This window comes from Labeo rohita, chromosome 5 (genome assembly GCF_022985175.1).
Source record: "Labeo rohita strain BAU-BD-2019 chromosome 5, IGBB_LRoh.1.0, whole genome shotgun sequence".
NCBI lineage: Eukaryota > Metazoa > Chordata > Actinopteri > Cypriniformes > Cyprinidae > Labeo > Labeo rohita.
The window spans coordinates 44501876-44518775 of NC_066873.1; the positions used below are offsets into that span (position 1 = coordinate 44501876).

General features: G+C 33.6%; 2 protein-coding genes and 1 long non-coding RNA gene across 4 annotated transcripts in view; 1 reads left to right on the plus strand and 2 right to left on the minus strand.

Annotated features, from left to right (window-relative positions):
• LOC127165350 (E3 ubiquitin-protein ligase RNF43) overlaps nt 1–4481 on the plus strand; it is a 122308-nt gene extending 117827 nt beyond the window's left edge. For both annotated transcript variants that reach the window (XM_051109853.1, XM_051109854.1), the window contains exons 8-9: nt 553–2121; nt 2758–4481. In XM_051109853.1, the coding sequence (XP_050965810.1) occupies nt 553–2121; nt 2758–2783 (1595 nt within the window). In that variant the 3' untranslated portion in view covers nt 2784–4481. The remainder of the gene's footprint in view (nt 1–552; nt 2122–2757) is intronic.
• Nucleotides 4482–6494: 2013 nt separating this feature from the next.
• Nucleotides 6495–16352, minus strand: hpda (4-hydroxyphenylpyruvate dioxygenase a). Its single transcript, XM_051109855.1, has 14 exons — nt 16225–16352; nt 16057–16083; nt 15888–15950; nt 14308–14412; nt 14123–14165; nt 13617–13699; nt 12252–12341; nt 12068–12174; nt 11839–11916; nt 11586–11748; nt 9708–9779; nt 9483–9605; nt 9274–9390; nt 6495–6719 (listed from the first exon to the last, which is right to left on the minus strand). Exons 1-14 carry the CDS (start codon nt 16225–16227, stop codon nt 6600–6602), a joined length of 1194 nt encoding a protein of 397 aa, XP_050965812.1. The 5' UTR covers nt 16228–16352; the 3' UTR covers nt 6495–6599.
• On the minus strand, nt 7788–9267 carry LOC127165352 (uncharacterized). The gene is made up of 2 exons (XR_007827770.1): nt 8165–9267; nt 7788–7896 (listed from the first exon to the last, which is right to left on the minus strand). It is a non-coding gene; the product is annotated as an uncharacterized LOC127165352 (long non-coding RNA).
• Nucleotides 16353–16900: the final 548 nt, after the last annotated feature.

The window sequence follows — 16900 nt, forward strand, 5'->3', positions numbered from 1 at the left end:
AAAAGGAGGTCATATACATGGGTTGGACAATGAAACTGAAACTCAGCCCAATATAGTGTTAGAGGTTTCATGGCAATATTTTTTTACACAGTCTGGTGGCCAGTCTTCACTGATTGCACATTCCACCAGTCAGAGCAGAGTGTGAAGGTTAACTATGTGCACCCAATGGTTCAAACATTGTACCCTGAAGGTGGTCCTACACCTGCATCCCGTAGTGGCCCGACCACTGTTCTGCAAGAGGAATGGCTCAGGAAAACCTCCGGCTACAGTGCATGACTTTTATTTGTCATTCCCAAGACGAAATAATGCTGTATTGTCCACAAAAGGGGGCCCAACACCATACTAATTGTGGTCTAAAACCAAGTGTTTCAGTTTCATTGTCCAACCACTGTAGATTTGGTAAGACCTAAAGCAGGATTTCATTTGCTCAGAACTCAGGCCTGAATGTACCCTAAACAATATAACTCTAGTTCTTGATATTCAGTAGCAGTTTTTATGCTTTTCCTATCGAAGATCTAAATGTTTTCTCATCCCTCATCTATCCTCCATCAGGTTCAGATTTGGCATCCCGTCAGCCCCAAAGGAGTCGAATGGCCCCCCCTCCACCAGAGCACAGTCAAGCCTTCCTCCTTCCCCATCACTATTCGAACCAACACCCTTATCCCCAGCACCACGTTCCCTTTTCCCTGCGGCATCATTACCCCCGTAACCCCTCTGGACCTTTACCCCAATTGGGCCACTATAGCAACTCTCCCCCTCTTCATCCACGGACTCTCCGTTGTTTTCCCAGTAGGCCGTTGGGTGCTAGCTGCGCGTACCACTTGGCTCCGGATGCCCATCACGGACGTCCGCACAGGACAGGCGGGCACGGGTGTCGGACCGGGGGGCATCACTATGCGGCCCCCAGAAGGTCGTGCCATCGGTGCCCCGGAGGACCTTTGCGGAACGCTTCGGGTTCTCGGATGCATCATGTGGTGTCGTCCGCAAACCATCCAACTCATCATCACCTGCCACGTGGAGGAGGCTCGCACAGTCGGCAAGACGACGGCAGCTGCTCGGGAGGGAGCTACCATACGGAGCGGAGCGGTTACCTTGCAGACGGACCGGCTAGCGATTCCAGCTCGGGATCGTGCCACGGCTCGTCCAGTGACTCTGTATTGAACTGTACGGATGTCAGCCTGCAGGGTGTCTATGGCAGCTGGTCCACTTTTCGTAGTTCTCTCAGCAGTGATTATGACCCGTTTGTCTACTGCGGACCAGGCAAAGCTCCACGCAGAGGGAGCATGGAGGCCACGCAAAGGCCTCGTTCCCTGGACTCGGTAGTGAACCGAACTGCGGGTGGAAGCGGCGGTGATGCCGGTGCCATTTGCCCGGAAGAACAGCAGCAGCAGGTGGCTGTGTTCAGTCATGTTCACTATCATAGGCATAGACACCACTATTACGAGGACGGGGAACTCAGTCAAGGGCCCGGCCGAGGCTCTGATGAGGATCAAGGGGCCACGTCCTCAGCCGCTGCAGCGGCTGGCCCTTGTCATGTAACTAAAGACACAGACTCCACCGGGTGTCAGGTACAGCACCAGTCTTGCCACTGCCCAAAAACAGACCTCAGTTCAAGGAGGGTTGAGGATAGAGACCCAGACCCCGTTTCCTCCTCAGGTGCCTCCGTGATCCTTCCCTCCCCTCCTTTAACCTCTCCGTCCCCACCCTGTTGCCACAAAGGCCCAGGGTGGACGACCAGTCGGAAAGCAGCCGGCTGTCCATTGGAAGCGCCTTCGCCAGTTGTGCACTTCCATCAAAACTTGGACCTTCAGGATGATTGTAGCATTCATATCCACTACGGACAGGGAGCAGGAAGCTACTGCTGCACACCTCCGCCAGACATGGCCCCCACACTGCTACCGGTGCCCCTCATCTTGGACTCGACGGGTATGACCGATTGGCCGTGCTGTAGCGGGGCACATGTGGTATGGCAGAAGCAGGTGCAGCAGGCTCATTCGGAGCCTCAGCTCCTGGGACCCACTTCTGGAATGGACAGACCCCTGTGTAGGGCCCACCATGGCCCAGGGGATGAACTTCCTGTGGACATCTGTCTGTACTGCCAAAGTCTACACAATAGTCAGGGTGAGTATGTCTGACTGTAGTGCTTTGCTAGAGAGTGCAGCATGAATCCTAAGAGTTGCGTTTTCACACCTACAGTTCCATCGATGATCAGTCAGAGAGTTTTTGGTTAAATGCCTGAATGCCTGGTTACCACAAGATATTTTCACATTGTATTATTTTTATACAAAGACGGTTTACTTGTATACTTATGAATGGGAGGAACTACAACATGCAATATGGCGGAATAGTCCCACCTTCTAGATAAAAGAGCCAGTCACTAACTGATGAAGTCATTGCGTCACTGCAGCGGCTGTTTCCTGTAGAAACCTGAGACTGGACCGGCTAATGCGCATGGCCAGTCATAAGCACGTTGTGGCTGTGCATGTGCATTGGCTGGTCTAGCTTGAAAAATAACCTTTTTAAATGCTAATTGAGCATAGGAAACAACATTCATGGGGCAGTTCATTTCAGATTGTGTTGCTGATTTAAAATATGTCATTTAATTGTGAGTTCAGCGATCAGTTTTTTAGATTTCAAGATTTCCCCATTTATTTAGATAGGACTTGGTCTTGGATGAGCTGCCTGAGGGCCTTGCAAATATGGCTGCCGAGTAAACAGAGTTTTGCTAATCATGTTTTCTTTTTCCCCTCTCTGCAGGGTCAGAGGAAGAGTCTGGTGTTTGAGAAAACTCTTCATCCAAAACTCCTTGCGCTGCTACACAAGAGCCGAAATGGACAAAACTCTTTGGCGATCTCTCGCTGTCTCTTTTCACTCACATGTTGAGTCTTCCGGATAATTCCAAACATCATCTGCAACATCAAACCGCATTTCCCAGAATCTCCAGACCTCAGAATTTTGCTCTTACAAAGAATTGATGATTAGATGGGTTTCCAAAGTACTCTCCAGTACTACTACTTTACCCAGTATGGTCCAAATGTGACTTTAAATAGGCAAACAAGTTTTAATTCAGGCAGTTAACAAAGAATCTGGAAGATGCACATGAGATCTCTGTTTCTTCCTTTCATTTGGTTTAAAACAGGATTCAGTTAGGATCTTCTTTTAAAAACAAGTCAGCAAATTCCTTGGTGAAGCCCTTAAAGATATAAACACGTCTTTCCATATTGCATTGAGATTTAGACTTGTGTACTTTATGTAAGTACGTAGACGCTTCTATCTACACAAGCTTGACTGTTGTGTTCTGAACTATGTCAGAACCAATACATAACGCAACGATAGCACAATCTGTCTTGTTCTAGAGTCTTTTTTCTCTTTCAGGTTAACTACTCTCATGGCAGAATCATGTTTACAACAGCTGCCTGATTAATAACGTATAATATGAAGGTATCATTATACCTTGAAGACTGAAAATGCTAAGCGTGTACAACGAAACTGAGAGCTTGCATCAGCTGCGCATTTACTTCTGTGTTTGCGTACTTGCATAAAGTATGTTTCATTAGTTCACGGTGCCTACTGGCTAATTTTTAACTATCTAGTCAATGCGACGCTACCCGCCTCTTCCATTTTATTTCTAGCTCTTTAACTGTGTTGGGCTACGTTCAAGCATCTGGCCTGGTTTTCCAGCACTACCTCAGATAACCAATCAGAAAAGTCCTGTTAGCGAGACGGTGCTTCAAAGGTACTTGTACGTTGGCCTCTCGTTACCTCTGACAGATATTAACTCGGAGGAGCGATAGGAGGCTTTACTTTATATCATCTGTCCTTGGAAAGGAGCTTTTCATTGAGGTTTCAGGTCTCGGTTTTGTTAATTCAAAAATGGCAGCTGTTATTTACAAATGTTTGTGTCTTCATTTTTTAATTTTGCTTGTCAAAACTGAATGAATTGACTGAATATGTTTGGGGAAAGTTGTGAAGATTTTTTTGTTTTGTTTTGTTTCGTTGTTTTGGTCTTGTTAAGCCTGAGGGCTGAGAAGGACTACATTTCCCAGAATGCTTTGCTTTCACCTCTGTGACATTCATATTCCCTTAAAGGGACACAACATTTCGTAGAAACCAACCAGCATACAAGCTTACCAAAAGTGCCTCTGTAACCCATGAAATGAACTCTTCATGAAGTTTATACATACGTTTATGTAGCCTGCTGTCGTGTTCGTGGCAGTACCAGCCAACACACAAAACTTGAGTTGACTCGATGCGTATTGCCTGCAAGCATAGTCATCTTTACTCTGTTACCCAGAAATCTCTGTTGTCACATATTGTAAAATTCAACCTTTAAAGGAATGCTCTGGGTTCAAAACAGCTAAAACATGTGACATGCTGGAAATAAACCCTATCCTTTTGATTTGGAACAATTTCAGATGCTGTTTTGAACCTGAAATGTTCCTTTAAATACAGAAAAGGAAACACTGGAAATCTTGCCATGACCTGAATGTTTAGTATTTTTTTGTCAGTAAATGGTCAAATTGCTCAAAGGTCTTGATCCTTTGAATCATCAAAATGAGGCTGAATCCCAAATGAAAATAGGCATAAGACAAAATATCTAAAACCCAGTATAGGGTTTCCTCATATGGGGTTCCCACACCTTATGACCAATGACTTTCCCAGTTGTTTTTGATTATTGGAAAGCTTTTTAAAATCATGTTATAGAGATTACACACAGAAAGAGCAATTTACAATCTATTAAACAATTTAGAGCCATGCATAATCGCAAAAAAATATTTTAACTATAGAAATGTTGTTGTTTTTTTTTTTATAGCTTCTCCAGGCCTTGTATTTTCAATACTTTGCGTGGGAACCCTGTTAAGTTAAGATATTTGGATGCATCTAAACAGTCATTTGTCCACTTTTTCATCAACCAAAGATATGAAATATCCAATATTTTCATTAAGTTGCTGTATAATTAAATCCTCATGATTTTCTTTTGATTCAAGATAGTACGTAAACACAGCTATTTCCACCAACTACCGCAGATTCCGTCTCACACAGATTCACACGTAAAACTCTTGGTTTTATCTAGAAAGGATGCAAACAGCACTTTGCCTTGGGAAAAACAAAATCTGCATGTGATTTGAGAAAGGAACGCAAAGCAAAACAATCAAAGCACTATGTAGCTACCAGTTTTACGTCTATCAATGAAACAGTGAGGATGATTTGATTTTCTCTACTGTTGGTCTTTTGTGTTGGTCGTCAGTTATGTCTGTATTGTTCATACGCTCTCTTTTCCACAGAGAATCAATTAAAACTGCCTTTTTTTTAATAGAGCTAAATCCCTTCAGAAATCAAGGGATATGCCAGTATATGTTCAATATTTTGTGTAAAAAAAAAAGAAAGACAAAACAGTTATAAGATAAAGTGTTGTATTTTATATATAATAGAACATTTCAATATGGTAATGTCACTAATATATTTATTTACTAATATATTTATCCATTTTTGTCCAGGTCTGAGAAAATTTTTTAAAATGTTATTTTCTCACTTTTGGAATGATATTCTTTATGAAACGTACAGCTGCCATCATAGATGTATAAACCTGGCATCATTCCGATTATATACAAATAAATTATTTTGAAATAAAAATGCAGAGAATGTTGTCTTTATTTTATTTGATATATAATTGTGTTTGTATGTGTTTGTTTTATTTTATTTTTAGTTATTATGCTTATCTATCTATTTATTTCTTCCTTCATTATATATATATTTATATTTGTTTATTTATATTTGTTTTTTAGTTGTATTTGAGGGGGGGGTGCATGCAATGTTTTTAATGCTTTCTCTGTGTTCAGGTTTGATTGTAGTAATAATAATGCAAAAACTGACACTTCAAATGAACATTTCAAACAAAAAAATCTAAACTTTTAAAAATCCACAACTTATTAAAAATCAGTATGTTTAAAATCAACTAGAGATTTATAAGCATTTTATATAGAACAAGATAGGAATCTAATAGCTAAACTGTGGAATTGTACGTTTTTCTTTTTTATTTTTATTTTTTTTTTTACTCCCGACAGATGGCGCTAACCTGGCTTCAAAAATTGGATTTTAAAGCCATTGTTTGCCAAAGCAATTGAAAAGTAGTATAAAAATATTAGAAAACAGTACTTTGTATTATTTTCTATGGGGAAAAAAATTGATCATAATTATTCCATAAATATTAATTAGTACAATGAAATTCTCTCAAAATACAAATTAACAAAGAAAAAATATTATTGAACAAAAATATATTACATTGATTTTGCTGGGGAGAAAAAGAGTTAAATTTCAGGTGTCCGATTACTTTTTTAAGTGTGTCTCCCAAATTAGGAGCATCAAATGTTTAACCTAATAGAGTTTATTAAGCCAGATCTCCTGGTCACAGATAAGACATTTTTTCAAACCCATGTGACTGAAGTTTTTGTGGTGTCGATGTATCAAATGAACAAATCAGGAAAAGACACAGATTATACACTTCTTATATTAAATGTCTTTATTGTTGCCGTGGACGTTCAGTGTTAGTTGCTGGAAGCACGAGGCTTGAGTAAATCACCTTTATTCAGTTGTGTGTGTTAGTAAAAGGCCTTCGGGAGGCCTTGGTTGTCCGGTGTGAGAACCGTCAGGTTTCCTCTGGCGTCCTGGTCTATCTCAATGGCCTCGAACAGAGATTTGAAGTTTCCAGCTCCAAAACCCTATGGATAAGAAGACATGGTAGAATTACAGGTTTAACCAGTTCTTAGGATGGAAAAAAAGAGAATTAGACCCAGATAAAACTTGTAACCCTAACAACGAGTAGGTTGAAGTTAACGTGAAATCTTTAAGTAGAAAATCCAAAGTATCTTGTAAAACGCACTCCAATAATCAACATTTACCTCACATTTTCTTCAACTTTGCATTTCAAACTGGAACAATTAAATATCACGGAAAAAGAAAAAGTAACCAAGTTCCCCTAAATAATAAAATTAATGAGTACTAGCACTGCTATCATTGATGTGCAACCCCCAAAAATCTCCCAAAATATGTTTTAGAGTTTTTAGAGTTTCATGATCCTTTAACAAAAAAAACAGTCTTTGGATTAGATCTCTTAGTGTCACTGGGTTCATTTTCTTGCTCTGTTTGGCGTTTTAAGCACCACAAAAGAAACTAAAGCCCCCTTTAATGTGATTCAGGTAGAAATGCCTTATCTTTAGGCATTTCCTTCACTTCACAAGCTTTAAAAAGCCCCTAATAAAACTATGAGCCTGTCCAAACATGTTTCTCAGAGTTCAGACTCAAACTCAGTACTGTATCTGGATTTACTGTACCTCCATACAGACTGTACATTTGATCTCATATATTTCATCTGATGGCATGATGCCATTCATTTTTTGTAATTTATACCCATCATTCATTACACTGTTCTGCATCATGTCTGCTGAATGAAAACCAACACTCGTTTCTTACTCTTTTTTTTTTTCTTGAGTTCTTGTATTCTCTGTCAAGCAGCAGAAAAACACCAGTCGCATGATTCCTGTCTGAATCTGAGCCACATTACAACTATTTTGCTCAATTCTCAGCCCATTTTCACATGAATGACATTATTTTATGCCAGTTCTGATAATACATATATGAAAAAATTCCTATTTTGAGAAATAATTCAACTTGACTGAATCCATCTTATAATAGATAACTATTTAAAAAAAGTCCAATTTTGAGGGGAAAAAAGAGATACAATTTTCTATTTTTTCTACAATGGTCAGTTTATGTTACCCAATTCTGAGAAAAAAAAAAAGTCACGATTGCCTTGTTGTAATTTTTATTCAGTGGCAGAAGTGGACATAAAGAATTGCAAGTTTATATATTGCAGTTCTGACTTTATTTCTTTCAAACCTGAGTTTATATCACACAATCCTGAGAAAAAGGCAAATCACTTTTATTTTATTTTTTTTTTTATTTAATTTAATTTTATTTAATTTAATTTTATTTTTTTATTTAATTTAATTTAATTTAATTTAATTTAATTTTTTAATTTAATTTTATTTAATTTTATTTTATTTTATTTTATTTTATTTTATTTTATCTTATTATTCAGTGGCGGAAATGGTCATCCATTATTGCAAGTTTATATATTGCAGCTCCGACTTTATTTCTTCCAAACCTGAGTTTATATCACACAATTCTTAGAAAAAGGCAAATCACTTTTATTTTATTTTTATTTTATTTTTTATTTTAGTTTAGTTTAGTTTAGTTTATCTTCTTTTATTGTTTTATTTTATTTTATTTTATTTTATTTTATTTTATTTTATTTTATTTTATTTTATTTTATTTTATTTTATTTTTTATTTTATTTTATTCAGTGGCAAAAATGGTCATCCAGTATTGCAAGTTTATATATTGCAGTTCCAACTTTATTTCTTCCAAGCCTGAGTTTATATCATACAATTCTGAGAAAAAGGCAAATTACTTTTTTTTTTATTTTATTTTATTTTATTTTATTTTATTTTATTTTATTTTATTTTATTTTATTTTATTTTATTTTATTTTATTTTATTCAGTGGCGAAAATGGGCATCCAGTATTGCAAGTTTATATATTGCAGTTCTGACTTTATTTCTTCCAAACCTGAGTTCGCTTTTATTTATTTTTATTTTATTTTATTTTATCTTATTGTTTTATTTTATTTTATATATATATATATATATATATGTATATATTAAGGCTGTCAAAAGATTAATCGCGATTAATCGCATACAAAAAAAAGGTCTGAGTTTGCCTAACAAACGTGTGTGTACTGTGTGTAATTATTATGTATATATAAATGCACACAAATTAATGTATATATTTAACAGAAATATGTCATTTATGTACACAATATTTTTATTTATATATAATATAAATGATATAAAATTTATAATAAATACACATACTTGTAAATATTTCTTAAATATATACCATGAATGTGCTTGTATTTATATAAACATAATAATTACACACAGTACACACACATATATTAGGCAAACTCAAGCTTTTATTTTGTATGCGATTAATCGTGATTAATCGTTTGACAGCCCTAGTATATATATATATATATATATATATATATTTTAACAGTTCTGAGAAAAAGGCACTTTTATTTTTTATTTTATTTTACTTTTTATTTTACTTTATTTTATTTTATTTTATTTTATTTTATCTTATCTTATTTTATTCAGTGGCATAAACGGGCTTCCATATTAAAGTCTGGATGAATGAGGTAAAACAGACTCACGGAGTGGTTGTTCCTCTGGATGACCTCCAGGAAGAGCGTCGGTCTGTCCTGCACGGGTTTGGTGAAGATCTGTAGCAGGTAACCTTTATCGTCATAGTCTACTAAGATTTTTAACTCCTACATTGGATAAAAGAACGAATGCATTAGAAAAAGCATTCAGATATGTCCACTTATTAAACAGAATCCACTGTCATAATGGTTTCTCTGACCTGCAGCGTTTTGAGGTCCTCCTTCACCTTGATCTTGGCTGTCTTGAGTTTCTGTCGTAGAATTTCGTAGTAGTTATCGGGTGCGGAGAGGAACTCCATGCCTCGAGCTCGGAGGTTCACAATCTGATTAGTCAGGAAAGAGTTTCATGTTTTGTATTATTTAACTTTATTTTAATCTCATAGGAGTGAATCATATTGAGAGGAGTTGGGAGTTGTGAACCGTACAGCTTGGATGATGTTGGACGTGTTTAGGGCGATATGCTGTACTCCGGGTCCTCCGTTGTAGTCGATGTACTCCTTTACAAACAACAACAAACAAACAAGGTAAGACTTCGGTCGGACCTTCAGATTGGCCTGACTTGGGTTGCTCTATCTTTTCTAACTGATCGGACTTACGGTTTTCATTAAACGGACAGTCAAATCTACGAAAAGTCCTATAGATTGAGGGGGTCAAAACTTTTGATCAAAACTTTGATCAAACAAGGTTTTGTCAAGCCAACAAGAAAACTATTGAGGAATTAACAAATCATCTAATTTAGTAACTGGTGTTGGATATTACACTGTTTGCATTGACATTTCCCCTAATACTGTTTCTGTAAATAACCATTTTTAAACCATACAAAAATGACACAAAGATAATGAAAAGCTTATAAAAAAAATATTTTAATTGGAATGTAAAAGCTAATAATGAATTTAACCTTAAAAGTGACATTTAAAACATATCATGTAGTATAAAATATATTAAATATAATAATATATTATATATAATATATAATATATATAATAAACATATATTAAAAATATATATAAAAAAATTGCTAAAACTTTAAATGAAATTAAAATGGACAATATAAAAACTGATTCAAAATATTAGTAAAAACTATTCTACTATTTTCTATTCTACTAATTATACACTTCTTAATAAATAAATAAATAAAATGTCATATTGCTAATAATTAATTTACCCTTAAAAATGACTAATTTAAGACATATCATGTAGTATAAAATAAGTTTTTTTAAATAATTATCAAAATTTTCTTTTTTATTTTCATTTACAGCTGTAATTTACAACAGTACATCTTAATTTTTGAAGAATTAAAACTTATCATCACTTATCACTAATCATGGTTATCATAGTTAAAAATAAAAAAGTAAGTGAAATAAATAAATACACACACACACACACACATATATATATATATATATATATGAAATATAATAATAATATATTATATAATATATATAATAAATATATAATAATGTAATATAAATTATATGAATATATCAGATATAAATGTAAATAGATATATTTATATACATAAATTACAAAAATGTGCAAAAATTGCTAAAACTAAATTAAATTAAAATGGAAAATATAAAAATTGATTTAAAATATTAACAAAAACTATAATAGTATTCTTAATAAATAAATAAAATGTCATATTGCAAATAAATTAATTAATTTACAGCTGTAATTTACAACAGTACGTCTTAATTTTTGAAGAATTAAAATTTGTAATCATGGTTATCATAGTTAAAAATAAAACGGTAACTGAAATATATATATATATATATATATATTATATGAATATATAAGATATAAATATATATATTTATATTTATATACATATAAATTACAAAAATGTGCAAAAAATGCTAAAACTTTAAATGAAATTAAAATGGAAAATATAAAAACTGATTCAAAATATAAAAAAACTATAATGCTAAAATAACACTTCTTAATAAATAAATAAATAAACAAACAAAATGCATGACAAAATAACTGCTATTTTTTTATTTGGACCAAGTTGTGCAGCCCTACATATATATATAAATCCAAAAAAAATAATAATAATAAAAATAAAAAAATCCAAATAAAACATTTAATAAAGATTCAGTCAAAATTTGTTTATCTGTATGTCAATAACATCAGAAAACAGTGATCATGTGAATGTGTTGTTGAATTATGAAAATATTAACTTCAATCTCAAATAAATATTTTATGTCTAATGAGTTCAGCTGATGAAAAAAGTTTGATATTGCTGCCTTAAAGAATTTAAACTGAAATATATGCAAGAAGTTAGAAGAATCTGCTGGAAGAACCTGGATTTGTGATTTCTTTTTCCCCATGGCTGGTTCATTAATGGGCATCTTAATGGTTTCCTCGTAATTGGTGACTACGATGGACCTGAGAGCGCTGTATTGGGTGTGGATCTGTTTGTCATCGATAGACCAGAACCTGTGGAACATCAGACAATTCTGATACCTGCAGAAAAAACGACAGATCGTGTTATTTGCCAGTGACATTTCCTTGAATTTGTCTTATTGATTTGTTTGTTGGACGTGTGACCCTCACCAGTCCGAAACTGGCACCATTTTATCATCTGGCTGGTTTCCCACAATGTGATCGATGAAGCTTAAATGTCCCGGTGGCCTTTGCAAGAGAAAAAAAAAAAAAACACTTGTAAGAAGTCTGATGCTTTTGAACACTAAAGCATATTATTTAACCATAATTGCATGCATTTTTGGGTTTGCATATTTGCACTTCAAATGATTTTAGTGAATTTGCCAATGAAATGACTCACAGTTTTGCTAACAGAGGGTCTCTGAACAGCGGCTCTTTGTATCCTGGCAGAAACAGACCTTTATACGGCCCCATGTACTCCACAAACGTGTGCGTCGTGTCTCCGTACTGCAAAACATCACATCTCCAGCTCAAGCTTTTAAAGGAAGTGTATGTGTGTCTGTGCCAAACTCTTGTTGACTTACAGTCTGAATTACGGCGTATTTGACTTTGCCGCTCGAATCCTGCTCGATCCACGGCTCTCTGACGATCGCCGCTCCTCTCTCTTTTGCTTTCTGCAAATACAAATACACGTTTATTCCAAAGTCCTTTCAAGGCAAACCAGTTCCTACTGTGCACTTATTTTATGTGTAGTAACTGACTGCATTTTTTTGCATTGTAATGTTCTTTTCAGTTACACCCATTTTACCCCCACATTTTGATTACTGTAATGCAGAAAAAATACTGCTGTTAACCATAAAATTTGATTAATTGTTTTGGATATAATACCTTTCATTTTAAGACATAGCGTGTAGTATAAAATACATTTTTGAATGAAATTATTTTGAATGAAATTAAAGTGGAAAACATAAAAACTGATTCAAAAATATTAATAGAAACTACAATAGTATCTCAACTGTAATAATAATAATAATAACAATAATAATAATTACTAAATAAATAAATAAAATGTCATATTGCTTTTAAAGTCACCATACATGACAAAACATATTTTTTTAAGTTTTGCTGCCCTATATATTATATATTAAAAGTTTATTTTAGATCTTATTTTATCTTTATTGTTTTTTTGTTGTTGTTGTTGTTGTGGTTTTTGTTTTTTTAGTTACACCCGTGTTACCCCCAAATTTTGATTACTGTAATGCAGAAAAAATGATGCTGTTAACAATAAAATTTGATTAATTGTCTTGGAAATAATATCTAAAAATAATGATTTAAAAAGTGCAATAGTATGCCTTATGTAAGATTTTATTTTATTTTATTTTATTTTAGTTTAATTTAGTTTATTTTATTTTTTGGTGTTGTTATTGTTTTTATTTAATTATAATGCTCTTTCAGTGACAGATAAAATATCAGTCATTTTAACCCAGAAATTTTCATTACTGTAATGCATAAACTGCTGCTGTTAACCATTTGTTGTTGTTGTTGTTGTTGTTGTTTTAATTATGATGTTATTTTAATAACTCTCAGATTTTAATTACTGTAATGCAAAACAACAAAAAAAAAAGCTGTTAAGCATAAAAAATTGTTGCAATTGTCACAAAAATAATGCCTATTTTATAAAGTGCAAATACTTTCTGCGAGGATATTAAAAAAAAAAATCTTATTACATGTTTTTTTTATGCCTTATGCTATTCTTTTCTGGTAAACCCAAATTATCATTACGGTAATGCATGCATGGAATGAATAAATACTGTTAATCTTAATATGTGAATAACTGAATAATTATCATGCAAATAATGTTTATCATTGTGATATTTTTTCATGACGGATAAACCCATTTTAACCCTCAAATTCTCATTATTAAAATATATAAAATCCAGCTGATTTACCTTGACTAAAAAGTCACAGTCCTCTACTTGAAATGCCACGTCTTTCACTCCATCTCCATGTTTCACAATATGCTCGCCAATTTCTGTGGAGAAATGCTGATAAGCACTTTTCATTGTTTCTTGATTTTGTTTTCATGAATCTGTTGAACCATGCAGGGTCATTTTAACCCTTGGGTTAATCGAATATTTCATTATCTTATTTTGATTTAATCCTCAAATGATCAATTACTGTAATGCAAAAAACAAACAAACAAACAAAAAGATTAATTGTCATGTAAATGATGTTAAAATGCAAAACATTATATGCAAGGTGACATTTTTCTTCATGACAATTAAAGTCATTTTAAACCTTTTAAACAAAACTTAGAAATAACCTTCATTTTCCTCATGCCAAATATCACGCTTTAAGCTAAATTTAATGTATTAAGTTTATAAACGGATTAAGAATACGTGCCCTGGATTTTCTTCAAACCAGAATGTTTCAGAAGAATTAAGATGACTCATACCTTCATTTCCAGGGTTCAGAGCAGACTCAAAGACAAAGATTATCTGGGAAAAGAACAGATACGTTTGACTGTGTGAGGTGCTTCTGAAATCAGTGTGTGGTTTGGATTTTAAAGCACTTTCTTAAACAAGGTGGTTTATTTCCAGTCATTTTAGGACTTGTATATTAATGTATATTCACACACACCTTGTCCTGTCTGATGGCGTGAGACACCACCTCTCTGCTGCCCGTCTCCAGACCTTTATACGCCAGCGGTTCGAAGCCAAACTTATCACAGTAAAACACTGCAGCCTACAGGAACAACAACATTAAAAAGATGCTTTTGGTATGTGTCAATTGTAAGAACAGAATTGGTTTAAAGAAAAATAATTTATGAGGTAGAAAACAAAATAATTTCTAATTCTTCAAATGGCTATTAAAACAAATACATTAAATGAGTTCGTCTGTGCTGCAAAAACTAAAAAACAACACTGATCCCCCCACCCCAAATATTTTTTTAAATATAGTAAATAGTGAAATTGGAAATATATTTAGTTTCAAAATAGTGGCAAGAAAATGCATTTCCAATTTACAGTAGCCCACATTTATGTGTTATATGTTCACATGTGTTATAGACAACAAAGTTTTTCTTCAAGTGTGACTTATTTGGTGTTATTTTAGTATCCCTGAAATACTATAGTTTTTGTTGATATTTTGAATTAGATTTTTTTATATATATTTTCTACTTTCATGTTAATTTTAGTTAGAGTTTTAGTAATTTTGTTGTGTTTTTGTCATTTCAGCTCTAGTTTCACTTATTTTAGTACATAAAGTTAACCTACATAAAAAATGAGAATTGTTGCCTTAGAAACTAGCTGAAATAAAATATTTTTTAATTTTTTTATTTAATAACATTTATTTTATTTCAAGTTACAGAATTTTTTGTTTTGTTTTACATTTTTATTTATTGTAATTATTCTTTATTTTTTAATTTGAGTTTTAATTAACTATAATATCCCTAATATAAATGTATTTTCTTAGATTGCAATATATGGAGGGCAAAATATATTTTTAAATGCTTGTGAAAATATCATTTATGTGCTTAAAATAATTATTTTTTTACATATACTAAAAATAGCCTTTTTGAAATATATTCAAAAAACAATCTTGGGATCAGTGCTTTTTAATTCAATGTTTAGATATTTGCCATTTCTTTGCAATTATTTATGAAAATGATTTAGAATTTCTGAGTGTTTCTCTTATTTTTTACACCCATTTTTTGACAAACCTAAACCTAATAAGACAAGATTTACTATTAGCTGTACAAAATGAGCACACACTATTGGTCAACTGTGTTAATATGTAAACCTGTTTGTCTGAGGCTGTTGAGATCAGATGAGATGAACTATTGCATCACTGTTAGATTTAGATCACATTATTGATTTCATCTTCAGAGAACATCGTCATCTACATTATTTCAGTTTCTCTGGAAGCTTCTCTGATCCTCTGCTAATATTAGCAGGTCAAATATATAAGATACATACAATATTATTGTCCTAAAATTCTTTAATTTCATTTGAAGCCACTTTATTACATTTAAATTGTGCCACTGAGTTTATTTTCAGTGCCAATATCGTATCAGAATCTCATTTTGCATCTAACCATCGCTACTAAGGTTTCCAGTTTGAAACCATAATTCCTGAAAATGTAATTAGGTGCAGAAAAGTTAAAAGCACTGCAGACCAACATAATCCAGTCACACCGCTGTTTTAACTCAGTAAACTCACCTGTTTGGCGTTTCCCACCCAGAATTTCACATGGTGAAAATGTAGAAATTTCCCTCTTTCTGGCTGCAACCGAAAAAAATAAATAAATAAATCGATTTTTATACGAAAACAAGATAACTGTCTTGTTTATTTCACTTTTTTATACTTTAAAATCATAAAGTCAGGTTACCTTCTCTCCTTTGTCAGTGTAGGAAGTCTAAAGAGAAAACAGAGATCATGAGCTTTCAAACATTCATTCTAGACTGAAACAGAGCTTTCAAACCAAAAAACAGCCAATATGCACAGATTAAATGGGTTCATGGGTTGAATCGTACACTGTATGTATGACTGGACTCACCATGTTGAGGTTGTCGGTGTGTCTGATGGTCAGAAGAGCTTCACACGCACACGGCCTGTTTTATGGAGCTCAGGTTAAACACCCCTTCAGTCTCATCCAGCCAAAAGAGCGTCTGCACACACACCCACACACACACCCAATATATGCGGTATACATTTACTCTCCATAGATGTACTGCTTTTTTTATTACTATACAAACTGTATTTTCTATCCCCGTACCTTCACTCAAAACTACAGGCAAAAAACTTAATTCTGTATGATTTATAAGCTGTTCTCCTCATGGGGAACAAAAAAAATGTCCAAAAAGGTCAAAATTTACTGGTATTACTATACTCGTGGACAAACACACACACACAGCAGAGCTTTCCAGGGGAACAGGTCATCCTACAGACACATCTGGAGCACTTAAATGCATAATTTGATGGATTTTATGTCACATTTTCATTATCTAAAATAAATGTTAAATAAAATATAAAAATTTAGGGCTATCAAATGATTAATCGCGATTATTCGCATACAAAATAAAAGTGTTTTTTAAGAGTTTGCCTAATATATGTGTGTGTGTACTGTGTGTATGTGTATGTATACATTTAAGAAGAATTTTTATATAATTTATATTATATATAAATAAAAATATTTTGTACATATTTCTCTTAAATATATACATTATTTTGTG